Source organism: Schistocerca piceifrons, chromosome 5, assembly GCF_021461385.2.
Source record: "Schistocerca piceifrons isolate TAMUIC-IGC-003096 chromosome 5, iqSchPice1.1, whole genome shotgun sequence".
NCBI classification, from domain to species: Eukaryota; Metazoa; Arthropoda; class Insecta; order Orthoptera; family Acrididae; genus Schistocerca; species Schistocerca piceifrons.
The window spans coordinates 480732927-480756425 of NC_060142.1; the positions used below are offsets into that span (position 1 = coordinate 480732927).

Sequence of the window (23499 nt, forward strand, 5' to 3'; positions counted from 1 at the left end):
CTTTGGAGATCGGCCTCACGGCTCCCGATCAGCAGCTGGTGTTGCGCCGTAAGGTGCTTAGGATGTGGTCTGCTGAGTGGCGAGGCTTGACAATGCCTAATAAACTGCGGGCTGTCAAGGAGACGACCGATGTGTGGTGCTCCTCCCTGCGGTCTTCTCGCAGGGACTCTGTTATCCTGTGTCGGCTCCGCATCGGCCATACATACCTGACGCACGGCCATCTTTTGCGTCAGGAGGATCCCCCCCTGTGTCGGTGTGGGTCCCGGCTGACGGTCGCCCACATTTTATTGGAGTGTCCCCGACTGCGCACCCTTCGGCAGTCTTTTAATTTCCCGGGCACGTTGCCTTTGATTTTATGCGACGATGCCTCCATGGCTGACAATGTTTTACATTTTATCCGTGCTAGTCCTTTTTATGGATCCATTTAGGGGGTCCTGCACTTTTCCGTTTCTGTGTCTTTTGTCCTCGCGTCTCTCCATATTTGTTGCTGTTTTGGTGTCTCATCACATGGTTGACTCTTTCCCTTTTTTGTTGTCGTGGTCAGACAACCGGTCTCCGGCCATCTTCTTTTCTTCTATATCTTTCGGTCTGGTGTTCGTCTGTACTCTTCTTTTCTGTAGTGTTCGTTGCCTAATTTGTGTTCTTTAGCACCTGGGAGGGGGGGGGGGGGGAGTCTCCTTCCCCTTGGGGTTTTACTGCTCTGCGACTTTGTCTCGCTTGTTTTTGGAATGGGGGACTGATGACCTTAGCTGTTTAGTCCCCCTTAAACATCCCAACAACCACCACCACCATCAATTAGTTGCCCACATTTAGACTTCGTATAGTCACCTCATTAATGGTAAATACTGCAGTAGATACACTAAAAAGGCTATGGCCAGTTTATTGCCGTATCTTTATTCATTCACAGCTTGTCTTGCCCCTGACCACAACAGAACTGTATACCATAATCTTCATTCCTCCTGTCTTATTTTCAAGAAATATGTTCACTGATGAGTTTGAGAAGGTAAACAATTTATCTTTTGGTATGTCAGTACTGCATAGATTCTTGTTTACACATTGCCCATTAGATTTCCGTACAAACAAAAATCACCACTGGCTGTATTGGAAGACAATGGGGGCCATAGATCTTTAGAGTCTACTGTAAGGTGTGAAAGTAATAGGCTCTGCTTTGAAGGACGTATGCTGTGTGGCATCAGTTGATGTGTGAGCCACTCGGAGACATTAGCAATGTAACACCTAGCGTTACCGATGTTTTCAAATGTAATTGGTCTCCATTGGTTCTCGTTGCTGACTCAGTGCACTACTTACCAGTCTTTTGAGTTCTGCAGCAGTAGCTACAATATGGCTTGTGTGCTTCTGACTGGCCAATGCTGAGTGTGAAGTAATGTTGTGAATTAATGTAGCACTTTAGGCCATACTGTGCCTCATTTGCAATGATAGAGAATATTGTGTTTTATTTCCTGCATTAACAACGTGCAGTACTTTACATGTGTAGCATGATTTGTGGGCTTTGTTCTAACTCTGAACACAATAAGAAATGTGGTTATAAGAAACAAACAACCTTTATTTGAGTCATGACATGACAGCATTGACAGCGTAACAAAGACGGAACATAATAGTTTGGTAACTTGTACAAGACAGACCAACCAGAGGCAGTGTAAGCAGTATAAAGGGTATTTGCATGCCAGCAGCTGCTGTCTTCCTTCCAAAAGCAACTGAGGCGCCATCCAGTCAGTGGGCTCTGGTGGAGTTCCTGGAGCTGCCGAACAGTGCCCTACTGGAATGAGGTGCACTATGCAGCCATAGCAGTGGAGGTGTAATAATGTGTGGATTACTGTGCTCCTCCCTCCTCTGGGAGAAGAGCACCAAGGTGCTGTCTCCTTTGCAACATTCTGATGGTTGACATGCCCATGGTGTCGGATGCATTCATTCAGAGTACAAACAGTTCACAATACGTGAAGACATGCCCATAGGGGCAGAACTGGCATGAGCATGGACATGCACTTCTTACTCCCCATCCTGGAGACCAGGCAGAGGACTCTTGCTCCTCATAGGCAGAGGACTCTTGCTCCTCATAGGCAGAAGGCATATTAATGTCAGATGTGGAACTGGGTGCCAGGAACTGGGGAGCCTTGGCATCTGGAGACAACATAGGAAGGGTTGGCAGCAGCAGGGAAGGCATCACCAATGTGGCGGAGGCCATTGTGGAGCAAAATTCCTTAATGCATTGAGCCACAAATTGGGGACCATTTTTTAAAACCACTGTACAGGGCAGGTCTTCAGTAGAAAAAAATCACTGACAATGCCTTGATCGTGTCGCTTCACCTGTAGTAGATGGACTACAAACAATGTAAGGAAACCTGGAAAATATGTCTACAATCAACAACCAAAAAGTGTCCAAAAAACGTCCAGCAAAATCTGCATGGATTCATTCCCAAGGTAGTGTGGGCACTGGCCAAGGGGGGCAAAAAGTGCACTGGTAGCAGGCCGTGACCAGGCATTCCATCTTGCAGTGAATACCAGGCAAGAACACATGCCTACGTGCCGATTGCTTATTGTGGTAGGCTCCCTAATGACTTTGACTTAACGGGGTGAGAACCTCTCTGTGCAGATGTGTGGAAATCGTAACCCGGGAAGTACCCTTTGTCATAAAGAGAATGACACCATCCAACAGGGAAAGATGATGACCGAAAGCATAGTAGTTCTGCAACAGGTCAGATGTCTAGCCCGGTGGGCGGTCAGGCCCTATCCTATCGTGTGAACTTGTTTAAGCACCGGGCCTGCAGCTATGATGATACGATTATGGTGCTGGCAGTGGGAAAACCACCTACAGCCTGTCGTGCTTCTGTGTCAAGTTGAAAACAACAGATCTTCTTGATCAAACAGCAGATCGGGCCCCACGGGCAGCCGTGACATTGTGTGGACATTTGCATGATGGGATGTAGGATGGAGGTAAATCTCGTAATTATACCTTGACAAAATTAAGGCCCAATGCTGAAGGCGATGAACGGCTTTGTTAGGTAAAGCAGCTGAAAGGTGAAACAAGGAAATTAAGGGTTTATGACCTGTGACTAAGTGGAATTTCATACCTTGTAAGAATACATGAAATTTCTTGATGGCATAAATGATCAGAGGGGCTTCTTTTTCAACCTGCAAATAGTGCTGCTGAGCTGCATTGAGTGTTTTAGATGCAAAAGCAATAGGTTGCTCATAGCTGTCTGCATGATGATGGGCCAGAATAGCCCCCACCCCGCACCCCTTACTGGGACGTATCTGTTGCAAAACAAAATGTTTACCAGGTTGGAAGGCCCCAAGGCAAGGCATGGAGTGTAACTTGCTTTGACTTGCACAAATGCATGCTCAGAGGCTGATGACCACTTGAAAGGAACGTTTTTACAAAGCAACGGGTGCAGAGGGTGAGCCCAGAGTGGCAGCATCCAGAAGAGACCTGTGACAGTAACATCTGCCGATCCCGCAAATTGGAGAGATGAGGGAAAGCCGCGATAGCAGCAAGAAGCTGTTGTAGAAATCAACAACCTTTGAGTCATGACATGACAGCATAACAAAGGCAGAACATAATGGTTTAGGAACTTGTACTAGATGGACCAGCCGGAGCCAGGGCAAGACAATATAAAGGTATTCACCTGCCAGGGACCACTGGTTTCCTGCAGCAGCAACTGAGGCACCTTCCATGATTGGCAGTCTCCAGTGGAAATACAAGAGCTAATGAACTGTACAATACTCGAATGAGATGTGCACTGCAGCCGTAGTGGTGGAGGTGTAGTAACATGTGGGTTAGTGTAGTAATGTGTGGGTTATTACAGGCTTTAAATTCTGCAAAGCTGTAATCTTGTATAGCTCAAAGTTATGGTTCTTTGTGATATGCCATTGTGTGTGGGACTCTCCCACTTGCTCTTCCTTAAGTGTATTTGAGTTACTGGAATCTGCAACATATGCATATGAATACATTTCTCTTGTGTCTCAGTTCTTTTCAAACATCAGTAATCATGCTTATTGTGAGGCTTTGAACTGTTACCTCAAATATTGTTATGAATTTACATTCGGATGACTTGTGGATAAATTACTATAATCCGCTCATCATAAGAATAAATCTGATGTAAACAAACACAAACGCAATGATTGTTCAGAAGCCATAGCACACGTACACTGGTGGTGTTATGCTCTTGGAAGTAGGTCCTACTTATGAATTATATATATCATTACTAAGTTACATTAGATGAAACTTTAAGATAGTCAAATGTATTAACAGTCATCAACTTTTTTCTTAATCTCGCTTTAGCTATACAGTTTTTATTTCGAAAATTGTGTATAGTCACAGCCTCTAGCATTGAGCTCTGATTGTCACACTGTTAATGCATAGTATAAAGATGGCTGAGGCTGTTTTCACAGCATCGAGCATATCATATAAATGCTGCATTTTTACATTTGCTACTGTACCTTTACAGTATGAACCCAACAGAAGTGATCTCGAGCCCGGGATTTAGCCTGAGAAGTAACAAGACTGTTAAGCTGCCAGGCATACTGGAACTAACACACACAGTTTTTTCACCTCACTGCCAAATGCTGGTGGAATATAGAATGACTTGTCATAAAAGAAGAAGGGAAAATGTGGCACCTGGTTGGCTTCGTGGATTCTGTTGTTGATAGGCTCGTTATCAATGTAGCAGATGACACTTCCAGAACTGAAATGTATTTCTCGGATTTGGATAAGGAAGCAGCTAAGAGATTACCAGACAACTGACTGTAATTAATACCTTCAGTGGCTTCAGTATTCAACAGTACGGTGAAATCCCTGCAGTAGGCTTTTGCATTACAAATAGCTTGCTCAGAAAAATTACCCTACTTTTAAGTTAGAAATTTTCATCACTCTTGTTTGTAATTAGAATTCATTGTCAGGTGTGAACGAGTGCATTATATGCTTTTCGTTTGGTCACCTAAGAAGCACGCGGTGGTGCTGAAGTTTCTCCGAATATTATTTAATTTTCTTTAAAAATTAAATGATATTTGAAGCTATGTTGTTTCTTTGCTCGTCTCTTTTTTACATCTGAACTGCAACTGCTGTTGATAAAGCTGTTGTCCCACATTACCACTCAGGCTGTGTGCATGCAACACAGCATAAAATGTATGCTTATGATTGTACTTGACTGTACTGGTCACAGCTTGGCTTCTGCTCCACATTAAAAAAAAATCCAATGATATTCAAGCAAGTACGGAAGAATACATGGCGGAATGTTTACATCAGGTTTATTCTTATGATGAACAGAGTATATTAAACTTGACAATAGAGTTTTTGCACTCCTTTACCTCCCTATTTCGTTGACAGATGAAGGTGTACTCCCAACCAACCTCTTTCTTCCTCTCTGTTCCACATCTATGATACATCACTGTCAGTGTGTGTCGTTTATAACTTCCTCTTTAGAAAACAAGGCCTTTCTCTGATGTAGACAATCTGTTGTCTATTGAATTTTGTTTGTCATGGCACACTCAGCAGGATGCTAAAAAGCACATTTTGCCAGTACTGTGTGACTTATGTCAGGTTGGCTTCGAACTTTTCTGAGTGTAGAGCTCTTTGTTCAGTGATACATTTGTGGTGTGTTCTTATTAAATCATATCTTAATAAAGTTGATTAGTTTGACTTAATTAGCCCTCAATGGGCTCAAGCACATAATTTTAACATATTTTGGCATTGCTGCACATACTGTCAGATCTGCTTGAGTGCAATTGTGTGTGGATGCCACATAACACCATCTAGATTAGTTCAGTTATGAGCTGTTGTAGATTATCATTAACGTCATGTGCATCCAAATATTGGAAGGAACTTCATCTTCTATCCCATTTCCAAATTTGACAGTTATTTTGCACTCTGTTTGAATACACAGCATTTTCAAACATGTGACTTTTTTGCTGTCATATTTTCCAGTATGTTGGTGGAAAATATTTTCCTTTAGCATTTGCAGTAGGTGATCTTCTCCTTGGCCCTGTAAAAAGCACACTTCATAAAAAGCATTCTTTATCTACCAGACCTACACCACTTGTCATTTAATGTCGCAGCACTTGTACTCCCATTTCTGTACTGACAGTGTCGCAGTTTTCACATTTTTTTAAAAAAAATATTATTTTGAAGATATTGCTCCATTCCTTGATTTACAGATGCCATTTTACAGTGACCTAATAAATAAAATATGCATCCACATACCACAAAATACTTGGCCGTCAGTTAAGACAGGTTGACATCTGCCATTTACACAATTCGTTTCCAGCTCCCATAAATTTTCCCAGAGTTCCCTTATGCTGTGATGAAGCACAATGTTTTGTGTTCTGCTTTATGTTTAGGCACTGAACAAACTTCTTTAATGGTAGAAACTCCACTTAACACAATATTTATTGGTTGAATTTGCAACAGTCAAAACCAAATTAAGATGAAGAGAAATTTGAGGAATAAATATGTAAACTTGATGCAAGGAAACTGAAGTTGTTGCTTATAATTATGTTAACATTCCTTTTTTGTAATCGTGAAATGGCTGTTTTAGTAAGTAAACTATAAATAACTAATGAGTAAAGAGGTTTGCTCAAGCAGCTGCCAGAGAACTACTTTCAAGCACAAAAAAACAACAGGCATTACTTTGCATATGCATCTATGATTACATAGAAACATGTGTTTGTTATTTGTTCTGCTTAAACACTTCCAACCCCATTTCTGGTTGGATTCTCATACATAGTGGTGGATCAACAACTGATATGTCAAATCTCTAAAACTTGCCGCTTCATGCTCACAAACCACGAAAAAATCAGAATGCGTTGCAGTGGAAGCAGCTTCCCATTTCCCCCTGCATGATACTGATAATAGCTAGTGTTCCTGAATTTTTCACTTAACACTTTAGAGATCAAATCCGAGCATAGCTCAGGCCACAGCTTTGTGTTAAAAGGACCATGCCTGTATGGGCCACCCATTGCTTAAAAACTGAACTCATTTCATACAAGAACAATGTACAGGTGTCTTGCGACTTGCTTCTTGACTAGTGCTTCTTTCTGTTATCAATTTCTAGAATTATTTCAAGAGAAACATTACAAATGTAACATATTTTGAAAAGGAAAAATTGCTACTCACCATACTGCAGAGATGTTGAGTTGTAGACAGGCACAACAAAAAGACTACTAAACACTTGAGCTTTCAGCTAGAAGGCCTTCTTCTGAAATAGACAATGTACACACACACACACACACACACACACACACACACACACACACACACACACACACACACACACACAACCACTGTCCCTGGCTTCTGGGGCCAGACTGTGAGCAGCTGCACATGATGGGAAAGGGGTAGTAACTCAACATGGTTGCTATACTGTCTGGAGCAATCTTTCCTTTTTATAATATTCATTAGGTTTCACAGTTTGCTGTAATTCTACTACAGATACATCACATTTGTTGAGTGAGCAAGAAGTTTTGAAACCTCAAGAATAATAAATTGCTCAAAACTCACCCCGCGCTGTTTTCTTGGGAGTATAATTATACTTCCTTTCATCATTATTTTGAAGTATATAATCTATCTTGGAACTAAAGCAAATATGAAAAATAAATCTTGAAGATAGCCTATTTCTTAGTATATGTTACTCTTGAAGATACATCAATTCCATATGTGACAGTAATGCTTTAAAAATGGCATAAATGGCCTATTTCCTAGGCACAATATTTTCCTAAATAGCCTGTCTCCAAAGCATTAACTCCCCTGTCCCATAATGCCACACATGAAAACATTCCATAAATTCAGTGTCACTATACAGGGTGATTCAAAAAGAATACCACAACTTTAGGGATTTAAAACTCTGCAACGACAAAAGGCAGAGCTAAGCACTATCTGTCGGCGAATTAAGGTAGCTATAAAGTTTCATTTAGTTGTACATTTGTTCGCTTGAGGCGCTGTTCACTAGGCGTCAGCGTCAGTTGATGCTAAGATGGCGACCGCTCAACAGAAAGCTTTTTGTGTTATTGAGTACAGCAGAAGTGAATCGACGACAGTTGTTCAGCGTGCATTTCGAACGAAGTATGGTGTTAAACCTCCTGATAGGTGATGTATTAAACGTTGGTATAAACAGTTTACAGAGAATGGGTGTTTGTGCAAAGGGAAAAGTTCTGGACGGCCGAGAACGAGTGATGAAAATGTAGCACGCATCCAGCAAGCATTTGTTCGCAGCCCAGGAAAATCGACTCGCAGAGCTAGCAGAGAGCTGCAAATTCCACAATCAACTGTATGGAGAGTCCTATGAAAAAGGTTAGTTATGAAACCTTATCGTCTGAACGTCAACTACCCGAGGCGCCAGGCAGCCTGTGACAGAGCACTTCATCACCGGCCTCCAAGAAGCCCTTATCTTACCCCCTGCGATTTTTTCTTATGGGGGTATGTTAAGGATATGTTGTTTCGGCCACCTCTCCCAGCCACCATTGATGATTTGAAACGAGAAATAACAGCAGCTATCCAAACTGTTACGCCTGATATGCTACAGAGAGTGTGGAACGAGTTGGAGTATCGGGTTGATATTGCTCGAGTGTCTGGAGGGGGCCATATTGAACATCTCTGAGCTTGTTTTTGAGTGAAAAAAAACCTTTTTAAATACTCTTTGTAATGATGTATAACAGAAGGTTATATTATGTTTCTTTCATTAAATACACATTTTTAAAGTTGTGGTATTCTTTTTGAATCACCCTGTATTGTGTCACCACATTTCCAAAATAATTTTCATTTTTTTGTGTTTTTGTTCTATTTAACAATTCCAGCTCCTCATCACTCAACAGAAAATCCAATTCCGATTTGCTAGACATCTGGAATAAATGGCAGTTATAAGTGTCATGTTTCAATTAGTGATGATTTTGTAGGAATAAGTAAAATACTTACCTTACAATCAGTTATTAAGTTGAACATGAAATAGTCCAACAAGGGAACTGCTACAGCTTTCAAACGATTGAAGAATTTCCCACAAAACAAAATCCAAGTCATTTGGAGAGTATCCCCACTCTAACTCTGACAGCTCTGCAGATGTGCAGATCTGGCAGCTTGGGAGTGCCAGAAAAATTTTTCAGGCTAGAGTCTGGCTACTTGCTTTCACTGCTTGTACAGCAAACAACCACACTCAAGTAGCCAGAATTGGGAGAAGGCCCTGCTTATATGAGATTTCACAACTGTGCATGCATGTGAGCCCACTGGCAGCTGCTTGAAGGAACTTAAGATCACTCACAAGTTGCAGAACAATGAGTCGGCAACAAGCACACAAGAAAGAATGTAAACTTTACTAGCTTTTGAAAAATAATCTTTAACAAGCTAGAGTATACCGTAGCTGATGAGTTTGTGCAGTGCAGGATGATGATGACGATGTGGATTGGGAGAGGGTGACAGGACAGAGGAACGAGGAACTGATGGGTACAGGGTTTGGTGACAATCGATTAATGGAGATTGCAGTGGGGATGATTGTGGAAGCAAAGGGTGTTGCAGGGATAACTCCCCTCTACATTGTTGCAAGAACTTGTGCTGGAGGGAAGGATTCAGATGACAAGGGTTATGAGGCAACCATTGAACTCAAGAATATTGTGCTTCACAGCATATTTGATATTGTGTGGTCATTTCTACTCTGGCCCATAGTTTATGGTGGCTATTTGTTCTGGTGGGTAGCTGGTTGGTGGTCATGCCTACATAAAATGCTGTGCAGAAGTTGATACAGAGCTAGTATATGACAAGTCTGCTTTCACAGGAGGCCCTGCCTCCATGTGCAGCTGATTCTTGCTGGTTGTGGGAGGATTAGGAGTGTGTGAGGGTATGATGCAGAAATTCTGTTTACAGGCCACATCTACATTAGCATGGCTTCTCTGCAGATCACACTTATGTGCCTGCCAGAGGGTTCATCGATCCACCTTCACTCCAATTATCTATAAATGCACTCTTGAACAGCCTGCAGAAAAAAAACACCCATATCTTTCCGTGCAAGCTTTGATTTCCCTTACTTTATTATGATGATTGTTTCTCCCTGTGTAGCTTGGCATCAAAAAAATATTTTTGCATTCAGAAGAGGATGTTGGTGGTTGAAATTTCATGGAAGGATCCAGCTGCAGTGAGAAACACCTTTTTTTTATGGTGTCAACCCTTATTTCTTGATAGTACAAAATGTGCTGCCCTTCTTTGAACTTTCTTGATGTACTCCATTAATCCTATCTGGCAAGGATCCCACACAGTGCAGCAGTGCAGGACAGACAAGTATAGTGTAGGCAGTCTCTTTAGTAGATCTGTTGTATCTTCTGAGTGTTCCATCAATAAAACACAGTCTTTGGTTCACCTTGTCTACAACATTTTCTGTGTGTTCTTTCCAATTTAAGTTGTTCATAATTGTAATTCCTAGGTATTATATGGATTTTACAGTCTTTAGATTTGATTGATTTATTAGTTACCCAAAGTTTAACTGATTTCTTTTAGCACTCATGTGGTTGACCTCACACTTTTCCTTATGTAGGGTCAATTGCCAATTTTCAGATCATACCGTTATCTTTCCTAAATCGTTTTGCAATTTGTTTTGATCTACTGATGACTGTACTAGACAATAAACTACATCATCAACTGCAAACAACCTAAGATGGCTGCTCAGATTGTCTCATAAATTGTTTATATAGATAAGGAACAGCAGAGGGCGTATAACACTATCTTGGGGAACACCAGAAATAGCTTCTGTTTTACTCTGACATTCTGTCAGTTACTACAAACTGTGACCTTTCTGACAGGAAACTGGATATACATTTGGAGCTAGTAATTGTCTGTGAAGGTCTTTGTGAAAGTTTCAGTATATTGGGACAGGGAATTCTTGTCTTTGGAAATACTCCCTTCACTGGATGCTGGGCTATAGGGGAATGATTTTTTTGTGTCGCAGGTGTGACAGCTGACAAAGTGAAGTGCTGTTGGTGATTAGTTGGCTTAATATGGACAGAGGTATGGGGCATCCAAGAGGTAGTCTGCTTCCAGGAAAGTGTGTGTTGGGTTGAGGAGAACTGGGTGAAACAGATGGTAGACAAGATGTTTAAATGGTGGAGGAATGGAGATACTGACACAGTCCTGGATTCAGATCATGAAGGTATCATCAGCAAACCTGAACCAGACAAGATGCTAGGAAGGTTTCCTCTATTTGGCCCATAAACAGGAGAAATAGTCATGTGTGAGGATACAGTCTGTACAAGGAATGTAAACAGCACAGAGGGTATGGGTACGTGTGGTGTGTGTGTGTGTGTGTGTGTGTGTGTGTGTGTGTGTGTGAGAGAGAGGGGGGGGGGTCTTGTACTCATGTAAATGTACTCTAGCTCATTAAAGAATATTTCCGAAAGCTAGCAAAGTTCTAATCCTTTATTGTATGCCTTTCAGTGACTCAGATTCATTTGGTTGCTTTATTCCTAAAGTATTTATATTCTGCTGGAACTTTCTTTACTATAAAAATAAGTGAACTCTCAATTTTGTTCCTCAAGTTATTGAAAATTTTAGATGTGTAGGAACTTACATAACCTTCAAATGTTGCACATACCTTACGAGGACCTCATGTGTATTTGTACAAGCAGTGGTGACATTTAATTGGCACATGTGTGCTAAGTATGACTTTCAGCAACAGATGTTAAGAGTCCTGGAAAGATATGTGATGTTTAAAATTATTTCAGGCTTCATCCCCAAGAAGTAAGATCCTTCACTTGTGTGATTATGATAGAGATTTAGCAGAATGTGAGGTGCGTGGGGTAAGCACAGGTGATAAAGTGCGACAATATTTTAGGCATGACAGTTTCCTGAAGCTTGTTGTGCATCATTTTTATAAAATGAAATTGTCAAAGCTTCTTGGAATTCACTGCTTTCTTTTTAATATTCTGGTTTTGCATTGTGAAATTGTCATTTGTACCTGACAACTTTGCAAGTTTTACATTTTTTAAAAATCTGTCACCTGTAATTAAGATAAGTTGCTTGCAGTTTCCAAAAAGATTATTTTTCACTTTGAAGTTATATCATGCTTTTGCCATTTATTGTGGCCCCCATATACCTGTATGCTTCTGTAGTTCCTACTAAGCAGACAGTAGGAAGACTGTGCTTCAAACTTAATACAAGATATTCATTGAACAGTGATTCATTAAGAGCAAGAGATAACTGGACGCATGATTTGGTTTCTTTGAATGATCTTGCTACTACAGCATGTGAAATAGTTTACTTGTGTGCATTTGTGGGTTGAAAGTCATGTAAATGTTAATATTGAGAACAGGAGGAGTAAAGGAAAAATAAAGAGCAGTATCATTTTTGGGAAAGCAACTGAAGCTTTGCTATTGCGTCAACAGTAACACTCAAAATAGTGCTGTCGAGTCAGTCTCAGTTTCTGTCTCTGTATCTGTCTTCACACTCTGACACACACACACACACACACACACACACACACACACACACACACCTTGCTTCAGGACGTCTCTTTTCTTACCTCATTTTCCTTATTAGGAGTATAGCAAAGCTCTAATTTTTGGTTGGTTTACTCTACTGCTCTTGAAATTATTACAAACTTTGACCAGTACAAGGTGATAACTGTTCCGTTGGAAGTTGGCTGTGTGGGTAATATGAACTGCTTCATAATTAGTGATTCTAACTTATTCAAACCAATATTGATGTTTCATTTGCCAGCTTGTAAATTTGAAAGAGAGTAATCCCAGGAGATGGGATGGCTGGTAAATCACTTTTTGGCTTGGAAGCACTGTTTGTTCTAATTTTTTTATCATTTGATCAGACTATGCTGTAACATTGACAAATCCCCTACAACCAGCATCATAATCTGAAATACTGTCTGCAATTTGTTTCAAAATTAATTTGCATGACCTTTTGTCTGTTTGAAACAACAGTGAATCATTTATGCACTATTCACATACTGTAATTTCTCCAGTTGTCATTGTGTCTTTGAATTTGTATGCAGGATCAAATTTTATCTAGTGGCAACTTGCAAACTTACACCCAACAATTACTATCATAAAGAATGAATAGGAACAGCAATACATGATTTGTAGGAACATTTAATTTGCATCTGAAAACACTACTTTAATTGATCGCTCAAAAATCTATGATGGTGATGAAAATAGAATGCGCGAAGACTAGTATTTCATTAACTGAGGCACACACAGAGATACATATAGTTGTTCACATATGAAAATGTACTTCATACCTATGTAGATGTACTGAGTGCTGTTGAATGAATACTAGTTATTATTTGCTATATGACAGAGACTTATAGCGAACAAGGTGTACAATAGGATTTGCAGCTCTTGATTACAAATTTTTAGGTGATTTATGTATGGAATTTCCTGATAAGATGTAATTTTTCATGTTACTATTAATTCCTGAAAATCTATAATTTTTGGTCCAGTGTTTCTGGATGTCTTGTTCATTTTTTCCAGCAATTTATAGAACCTTTATTCCTTGTATGAGAGGCAGTCAGTGCTGCAGTTGTGTTACTGTTATGGGTATCATAGTTAATTTGATACTTGAAAAGATGCTTGCAACTTCTTATTCATTTCACAGCTTATCTTAAGACTTTACATTTACGTTTTCGCTGGCTGAAAAATCATTCTGCCTGTAGCATGGCCCATTGAAAACCCAATTGCCCGCATTTTCCCCATGTGTTAAAGTTCAGTTGTTTTTGATGTGTATCTCCTTAGTTAACTTCCCCTCTCTCTCTCTCTCTCTCTCTCTCTCTCTCTCTCTCTCTCTCTCTCTCTCTCTCTCTCTCTCCCCCCCACCCTCTCCCCACTCCCCCCTCTCCCTCCCTCCCCTCTCCCCACTCTCCCCACTCCCCCCTCTCTCTCCCCCCCACCCTCTCCCCACTCCCCCCTCTCTCTCCCTCCCTCCCCTCTCCCCACTCTCCCCACTCCCCCCTCTCTCTCTCTCCCTCCCTCCCCACTCCCCCCTCTCTCTCCCTCCCTCCCCTCTCCCCACTCCCCCCTCTCTCTCCCTCCCTCCCCTCTCCCCACTCCCCCCTCTCTCTCTCCCTCCCTCCCCTCTCCCCACTCCCCCCTCTCTCTCCCTCCCTCCCCACTCCCCCTCCCCCCTCTCTCCCTCCCTCCCCCCTCTCTCCCTCCCTCCCCCTCCCCACTCCCCCCTCTCTCCCTCCCTCCCCCTCCCCACTCCCCCCTCTCTCCCCCCTGTCGCCCCTCTCCCCCCCTCGCTCCCCCCTCTCTCGCCCCTCTCCCCCCCTCGCTCCCCCCTCTCGCCCCTCTCCCCCCTCTCTCGCCCCTCTCCCCCCTCTCTCGCCCCTCTCTCGCCCCTCTCCCCCCTCTCTCGCCCCTCTCCCCCCTCTCTCGCCCCTCTCCCCCCTCTCTCGCCCCTCTCCCCCCTCTCTCGCCCCTCTCCCCCCTCTCTCGCCCCTCTCCCCCCCTCTCGCCCCTCTCCCCCCTCTCTCGCCCCTCTTCCCCCTCTCTCGCCCCTCTCCCCCCTCTCCCCCCCCTCTCTCGCCCCTCTCCCCCGCCTCTCTCGCCCCTCTCCCCCCTCTCTCGCCCCTCTCCCCCCCTCTCTCGCCCCTCTCCCCCCTCTCCCCCCTCTCGCCCCTCTCCCCCCTCTCTCGCCCCTCCCCCCCTCTCTCGCCCCTCTCTCCCCCCTCACTCCCCCCTGCCCCTCTCTCCCCCCTCTCTCGCCCCTCACTCCCCCCTACCCCTCTCTCTCCCTCCCCCTCTCCCCTCTCTCCCTCACTCCCCTCTCCCTCCCCTCTCTCTCCCTCACTCCCCCCTCTCCCTCACTCCCCCCTCCCCCTCTCCCCCTCTCTCTCCCTCACTCCCCCTCACTCCCCCTCTCTCTCCCTCACTCCCCCCTCTGCCTCCCCCTCTCTCCCCCTCACTCCCCCCTCTGCCTCCCCCTCTCTCCCCCTCACTCCCCCCTCTGCCTCTCCCTCTCTCCCCCCTCTGCCTCCCCCTCTCTCCCTCACTCCCCCCTCTGCCTCCCCCTCTCTCCCTCACTCCCCCCTCTGCCTCCCCCTCCCCCTCTCTCCCTCACTCCCACCTCTGCCTCCCCCTCCCCCCGTCTCTCTCTCTCTCTCTCTCCCCCCCCCTCTCCCTCTCCCTCTCCCCCTCCCCCTCCTCCCCTTCTCTCTCTCCCCCCTCTCCTCCTCTTTGTTCCTTCACCCTCCCTCAAATAAAATACACATTTCCAAAATGTTGCTTTATGGATTCTCACTTAGGAAACTGTATGGCCAGTAATAGTAATCAGTGTTGACAAGACAATATTCTGTGATTACTCTAGCCTTTCAGAACACCGTTAGATTCTTCGGAAAAACTTCAGTTGAACCTATCTCCAACTTTAGCTAGCTTTCAGTTCCCATGTTGATTTGAGCATCAGTGCTTTCTATTAGTGCTTGGACCTCTGGTACTTTCCCAACACAGCTACAACAATTTACAACTGTTATACTGACGGTTCCTGTATCTACGTTCTTCCTATGTTTGACCTGAATCCTTTGAGACTGAAGCCCTGTTTTTATTTCCCTGAAAGCCTCTAACCTAAAAATCCGGCCACTCCATGCCACACAGCTGCTGCTACCCATGTAGCTGCCTCCTGCATATAGTGGACTCGACCTATTCAGCGGAAACTCATACCACACCATCCTGTCGCGTAGCTCGAGGAATCTACAGTCACAGAACTGTCTGAGCATTTGGTTAAGACTCTCCACTCGGCTCTGTACCACATATCTGCAATTGGTTCTGTCAACTGTGCTGCAAGTGGTGAGCTCTGCTTTCACCTCGCAAGCAAGACAAGCAGCCTTTGCCTCTTCTATTAACTGCTTGAAACCAGAGAGAATCTCTTCCAGTCCAAAGCGACATACATCATTGGTACCGATATGAGGCACCACCTGCAGTTGGCTGCATCCTGTGCTCTTGATGACATCTGGAAGGACCCTTTCCATGTCTGCAATGACTCCGTCCAAAGCGACATACATCATTGGTACCGATATGAGGCACCACCTGCAGTTGGCTGCATCCTGTGCTCTTGATGACATCTGGAAGGACTCTTTCCATGTCTGCAATGACTCCGCCCGGTATGCACACGGAGTGCACATTGGCCTTCTTCCTGTCCTTGGCTCCTTGGCAGCCATGTCCCTAAGGAGCACCATAACCTGCATAATATTGAAGCTCTTAACTACCTATAATCCCATCCTTTGTGATTTCCTGCATCTTGCAGGCTGAGAGGTTCCCTCTGAAACAGCACAAGCGACTGCATCTGGCTGGAGGCAGTGTCAGCCATAGACAGCACCTGGAACCTGTTCATCAGACTAACCAGGGAGGCCTTTCTTGTGGCCCCTGCGGAGTCTTTCTTTCTCTGCCTGCCACACCTCGAGGCAATCTCCCTCTTGACCACAGATGAAGTGCCATCGTCAGTGCAAGCAGTAACTGGGCTGGTTACTGGTGCGGGCCAATTGGCACACTCAGACGTGTTGGACACCCATTGGCCCCACACGGCCGGCCCACAACAGTGATGGCCTTCCACTGCAGCTCCAAGCTGTGTAACAGAAGTCATCACAGCCTAGAGTTAAGAGCGAAATGTCACCAATTCGACCTGCATCTGCACACAGCCTTCACAATAAAAAAAAAAGATGTGTGAATTTGTAAGGTACCAAACTGCTGATGTCGCAAGATCATGGAAAACTACATTATACAGACAAGCAAATGATTATTGATGCACGCTATGGAGCTCTACTGCAGACTCGAAGGAAAATGCAAGAACTGTGTCCAGTATATTAGATTACGACACAGAGATTCAAAAACTGAACTACCAAAGCACACAGGTGATTAGGAACTTTTAATATGTCACAAAATCGGTTTACTTTCCGATGCGAACAGAAATGTGAGGATATGCGTACTAAGTATTGAATTAACATGCAGAAATTTAAAAAACTAAACTACCAAAACACACAGATGAAATCATAAAATTCACTCCTGGTTAGGAACTCATAAAATGACACAAGATCGGTTACTTCCCTGTGGCTGCTTGTGTCTCGGGCGGCTGCTGCTGACTGACAATTGCCCTCTGACACTCTCTCATGTCTCCAGTCGATATGTCTTATTGTGCTGGTGCCTCACTACCAATGGGGAGGCATGCTCTCTCTATGTCTGACACACACACACACACACACACACACACACACACACACACACACACAATGCTGATTTAACTCAGTCAGTGGTGGATGGACAGATAATTCGTGGTATCACTTCTAAGCCATATTTAGTGCTCCAAAGAGACAAGTGTTTTCTTTCAAGGGGCTAACTGGTATTTTGTCCATTGAGCTTATAAAAAACTTTGATGGTTTCCAGTTCTTACTGTTTGTGAAGGGACAGTTTAGTTGGATAGCGGTACGACAAAGCGTTTACAGCTTTCAGACCACTCCTTCCTCGTTCAAAAGAGGATTTTACTACTTTCAAAAGAGTGTTACGTGAAACTTAGAATTTGAGTAGACACAGACACTGATAGTAACTCTTCATTTGAGAGGTTTGAAGTTAATTTCTTTTCAAGATTTTGACAGAAATGGATATTACTTAGTGATTTGTAGGTCGTAACAATCTTGGCATAGCTACACTTGGGAGATATTAGCAGAAGATCAGTTTCTCAAAAGTTTGTACATTGAATAAAAAAAGGAAAAAAAAGAAAAATAGAAACCCCATATAGTTTCCCTTCATAAATTTCTTTCTAGAAATACTAGTACCTGCCTTCCGAACATTTGTGTCCTAGAGACTAATTGTGAGAAGCCACATATCTTTTTTGCTGAATAATATGGCAGTTATTGCATGTACTTGAAAGATCTGCATCAGCAAAGCAACATATGCATTAATAAAATGCACAATTTTTGTGCTATGTTTGTGGACAAAGGCATGTATTATTCAAATTTGCTGCAATGTTTCCACACTTTCTACCTTAGTATGTTGAAATTAGCAGATAGTAGCTTCATAACATTGAGTCAGATGTTGCTATTGACTTGATAGGACTGTCATCATATTGCATTGGATGATTCTCATCAGAATGTTTTCTTTTAGCATGAAAATAGTGTTATTACATTGTATTGTATCTTTAAAAAATTGTATTTTATGTTTAAAAAAATGCTTATTTCTGTCATCTCATGTTAGTTGGCATTGGAGTCATTTAATACTATTGAGAATTATTATACTGGCCTACTGTATACCTTGACAAAAGTAACTTTTTGATGATTGTGCATCAGAGGAAGGGGAGGAGGTTGATGCTGGGTGGTGCCTATAAACAATATGTGTGCTCTGGTGCCTTATTCTTTTTCAGTGTTGTAGGGTGGATTAAGAGGGATAGTGGTGGGAGTAGGGAAATGATTTGATCGTTATGTCATATATTTTCAAATTATTTAATTAATTTTGGAAGCTTCAATTATGATGTAAGAGGTTCCAGTCATTCCCAAGTTGCAACACCAAGATTTAACATGAAACTTGCAAAGAAATTAAAAGATACAAACATTTCGTCATTCTGTGTGCCATTAAAATGGAACAAAGTCTTTTGCTATTATCCTCGGCCAGCAACACAAATTTCTATGAAGAACCACACATCCAAAAATTTGCACTTTCTGAAATAGTTTGACACAGAAATGTTCTTTTGTTTTAGCCAATCGAAAGTCATGTTCTCTGGAGGAAGCTCTAGGCACCATGTTAAGAATCATCTAATGATAAGAGGCATTGTATGTAACAGTTCAAGCAGCTCAACCAAAATTTTTAATGGGCAGCTCTCGAACCACCACGGAAACACCTCTCCACTCATTTCTTTATGGTAATTGAGGGTTTTGTTAGATTCAAATAGCAACCTACAGTTTTCCACAAACCTTGCCATTTTGTTTGGATGGGGAAGAATCAGGGCAATGCCATTTTTGGTGGGTACTGCTGTTGTGTTACTGTATCATCTTCATGGACTTTGGGCTGCTTTTACACACATACAAATAATAACTCTCCTCTTTATGGCCTTACTTCTGTTTATTTTGTCAACAAAAATATTACATTTTAAGACATGTTCATTATCGTGATAGCATTAAATACTACATTGCGATTGAGTGAATTAATCTATAACAATTTGTGTTTTGGCTAAATCTGTTTTAAGAATAAAAAAAATAATAGGTATATAATATCTCCTCACGGTAAATGTTTTCCATTTATGTTTTCACACTTCAACCCTAAACTCTGTACTTCATTTCACGCTGATGTGGGTAGACCAAACATAAGCAAGCCTTTACTGTTTAAAGATAATTCAGGTTTACTAGTGCTATTTTTCTAAATAATCACCCATGTTATTGATAGACTTGCCATTGTTTGGGTATGTTTTAATCCCATTTTCGAAGAAAGTGTGAGACTACCACCAAAGCAATTGCGGAGAAACTGTTATATTCCTTGCTGGTTTTGAAATACTTTATTAAGAGCTAACTTGAATAGTCCAAACTTGCGGAAGTCACGTTCTGACTTGTCTGTACTGGAGGTTGGATGCTTAAGGGCAGTCAAATGCATATTGGCCAATGTTTGCAGGAATACTGGTGCGATGTGAGGTCTGGCATTGGTGTGAAGAAGAACGACCCCAATTAATGTGCTGCACCTTTTTGAGTGGTAGTCAGCTCAAACATGACAAAGATGATTGCAGTAGTAGGCAGCATTAACGGCCTTACGTTCCTGTAGGAAATCAACCTGTTCCATGCTTTTGCAGTACTAGAACACTGACAGTGACCTTTCTGGAGGCCTTATGTTCCTGTAGGAAATCAACCTGCTACGTGCTTTTGCAGTACTAGAACACTGACAGTGGCCTTTCTGGCAGACGGCTGTATCATGTTCTCTGGTGTCCTCTTGCCATTCCCTTGTGAGGCTATGTTGTTGGACTTCAACTAGGGGGTGTAATTAGGGACTAGTCTCATCACAACTGACTATTTTTGCCAAAAACAGCATCGGCTTCTGTCTCGTATCCTGTGAGAAACGTGCAAGAAATTGCTGCTCGTGTAGCTTTCTGCTCATCATTCAGAAAATTCTGAACCCAGTGAGCTGGCACTCTCCACAAATTCAACTCATACTGAATAATTGACTGGACACTTCAATAATTGTAGTTTCTGAGAGATTTCAAGCACAGTTAAATGCTGGTCACCTTCGACAACTTTGCAGATAGTAATGCCTTGCTGTTCTGAACTGTGGTGGTGGTGGTGGTGGTGGTGGTTTTCTTGAACTCTTTACACCAGTATTTCATGCAGGGTTACAAAATGATTTTTTCCAATCAGCATTAATATTCTTGCTCATAAGGTAGTTGACTGTGATGATGTGCACAACAGCAGAGTGCAGTTCTTTCCCTCTCCCTCCCCCTGGATGAATGCTGGGATAGTTCCTGTGAAATATTTTCTTCTCTTGCCATATCCAAATCTTTGCTCAGTATCATAATAATCTTGTAGTCATAAGGGGTTTTCTTCCCTCCTTCAGTTGATAATTGACTTACTAGTTATTGCAAACTAACTTTTCCACAGGTGGATGAGTGTGATGTACCCCCATGCTGTGAGGCTCCCTTGGTTTAATCCTCAGGCAAATTGAAACTTGTGAACACTTCTCAGATATTAAAGTAAATTGTATGAACTGCTGTTGATGAGTGGACCTTGTATTTCGCAGACTAACAGATTTTATTTATTGACTAAGGTGTATCATCTAGAAGAAGGGAAGAACAGGAATCCCAGATTTTTTGATGATGATTTGGAAGAACATCAGCCTTTCCCAACTCTTCAAGAAGCATTAGAGATAATAGATCCACATGTGGGCTTCAATGTTGAAATTAAATGGACAATGGAACTTAAGGTAAAACATCTTTCTTTTTTACTGAGTTTTTTGGTTGTTGCGGTATTTTAGAACTAACTTAAAGATTTTTTAACTCCTCTTAGGATGGAACATACGAGCTTGTTGATCCATTTGATCTCAACATGTATCTCGATACTGTGCTCAAAGTAATTCTGCAACACGGTGGAAGCCGCAAGATTGTGTTTTCGTGCTTCCACCCAGATATATGCACAATGTAAGCATTCATCAGTATTAACAAATATAATCAGTATTCCAAAAGTTTCGTGGTTAGATGAATAATGAATCATTTGGATTTCATATTTTAATGTTGAATGCATAAAACTAAAAGTGCTGTATTTTGTTAATAAATTTAATTGAAAAATGTTAAAAAAATTTGTGCACAGGATACGGCTCAAGCAGAATTTGTATCCCGTCATGTTCCTTACTCAGGGGATAACAGCGAAGTATCCACCATATCGTGACATGAGGACTTGGAATATACCAATGGCAGTATATTATGCCCTGTCTGCTGGTATATTGGTGAGTTAAGTATGCAGATTTTGTAAAAATGTTAGTTTAATGAAAATTTTCTGACATGATGGCAATTTTTGAATGTAGCTTTTAGCACCTAAGTAATGTGAGTCATTCAAATAATGTACAGGCAATACAGTTGACAGTAATAGTGATAAGGCAGTAGTTAAAATATGGTATTTTCCCCCCAGATGGGAGCACATGAAGATGAAAGGGGAAAAGAGTGTAAGAAGGCGTGGGAAAAGAAATAATAAAATAGTAATTTTATGGGTTAATTTATTCCTGTTTGCTTTATTTGCATCACTTTTGCACTTTATGTACTAGGTGTTTCAAAAAGAATCAGCTAATTTGGCATGTCTATATTTCTGAAACTAATAAACATGTACAATGAATTTATTTTTTTGATGAATGGTAAACTCAAAAAGTTTTTTTTCATACCTTGTCATAGGTGCTCAATATGCCTCCCTTGAGATGCACAGCATTTGTCAATGCTGTATTCAAATTGTTCTCATACTGCACCCCCCTGCGAGTCCGGGGATTAGAATAGGCCCGAGGTATTCCTGCTTGTCGTAAGAGGCGGCTAAAAGGAGTCTCTCATGTTTTGGCCTTTGTGATGGTCCCCTGTAGGGTTTGACCTCTATTTTCAAAATTTTCCCGAAGAGGAGCCAATTGGGGATGGCACCTTATATGGTGCATTGTGTCCATCGTGCCTTGATCTTTAGCCCACTTTCTCATTGTCACATTGCAGTCCAGCTCATTCTCCATCTCTTGGGTGAGGATACCTTCCTGGGTGCGTTTTCCACCATGCACTATGCAGTGTCGGTTTCTGCAACAACGGTGACCATGGACTTCTTTGCACCTCATATCCAGCACCGTAGCAAATTCATTGTGGTGGGGCCGCCATGTACCCTGTTGGTTGTAGCCCCCTGACAACACAGGGATCGCTCTGCTGATGCCTGCGTTGTTAACTCCCTGTGTATGCCAAGGAGTAGATGCCCATCACCCTGGGGCATTGGGACTCCCAGAAATGGCCATCTAGCTGGGTGGCATCTGTGGGTAGGGCCCCTGGTCGGAGTGGGTGGCATCAGGACGGATGACGCGTGATGAAGCATACCACATCATCACTTGCTGGTGATCAGACATCAGCAGTCTCTAAGCATTCCAAGTCTCAGTAGAATGCAAGAAAGTATGACCCTAAATCATTCCCCTCCCTAGCCACACCATGGGAGGAACACCAGGCTAAGGATGGCAGCGAACCTTATTCACCCCAGTACCTCGTATGTACGAGAACTGATGGGGACTCCATTGTTTCGATGAAGCCACAGTTTTTTGTAGAGCATTTAGAGGACAAGTTTGGGGAGGTGGAGGGCTTGTCTGAAATGCGCTCTGGGTCAGTCTTGATACGAACAACATCCTCTGCCCAGTCACAGGCTTAACTTGCTTGAAACAAGTTGGGGGATGTTTCTGTTACCATCATGCCACATAAGAGCTTAAATATAGTCCAGGGTATTATATTCCACAGGGACTTTCTTTTGCAGTCTGACAACAACCTGCATGCCAATTTAGAGCGGCAATGTGTTCATTTTGTGCAGTGCGTCCATTGGGGTCTGAGGGGTGTCTTCATCGTGACCTTTGAGGGTGAGACCTTACCCGAGAAGGTCAAGGTGATGGTCTGTTGCTGAGATGTTAACCATATATCACTCCCCCAATGCGGTGCTTTAAGTGCTGTACTTCTCGCATCACATGTCGAGATTGTGGACATCCATCACATCCCAATACTCCATGTGCCCCGCCTCCCATCTGTGTCAGCTGTGGAGAGCATCATTCACCTTGCTCGCCAGACTGCAGGATTTTTCAGAAAGAGAGGAAAATCGTGGAATACAAGACCTTGAACCGACTGACCTACACTGAGGCTAAAAGAAAATATGAGCACCTACATCCTGTGGCTATGACCACCTCATATGCTGCCATTATGAGAACAGTTGTAGCCCCATCAGTTCTGCGAACTCCAGTCAGCTCTCAGAGCCAGAAGGCTTCACCTGCCCCCTTGATGGTGGGGGGCAATCTCCCCTCCCCATTGCTCCCGCACCACTTACCTCGGGAGCACTGGCCCCC

At 42.8% G+C, this 23499-nt stretch overlaps 1 protein-coding gene across 2 annotated transcripts in view; it reads left to right on the plus strand.

Moving 5' to 3' along the window:
* LOC124799294 (glycerophosphocholine phosphodiesterase GPCPD1-like) overlaps positions 1 to 23499 on the plus strand; it is an 84444-nt gene that overhangs the window by 39767 nt on the left and 21178 nt on the right. For both annotated transcript variants that reach the window (XM_047262877.1, XM_047262876.1), the window contains exons 10-12: positions 20719 to 20874; positions 20958 to 21088; positions 21258 to 21393. In XM_047262877.1, the coding sequence (XP_047118833.1) occupies positions 20719 to 20874; positions 20958 to 21088; positions 21258 to 21393 (423 nt within the window). The remainder of the gene's footprint in view (positions 1 to 20718; positions 20875 to 20957; positions 21089 to 21257; positions 21394 to 23499) is intronic.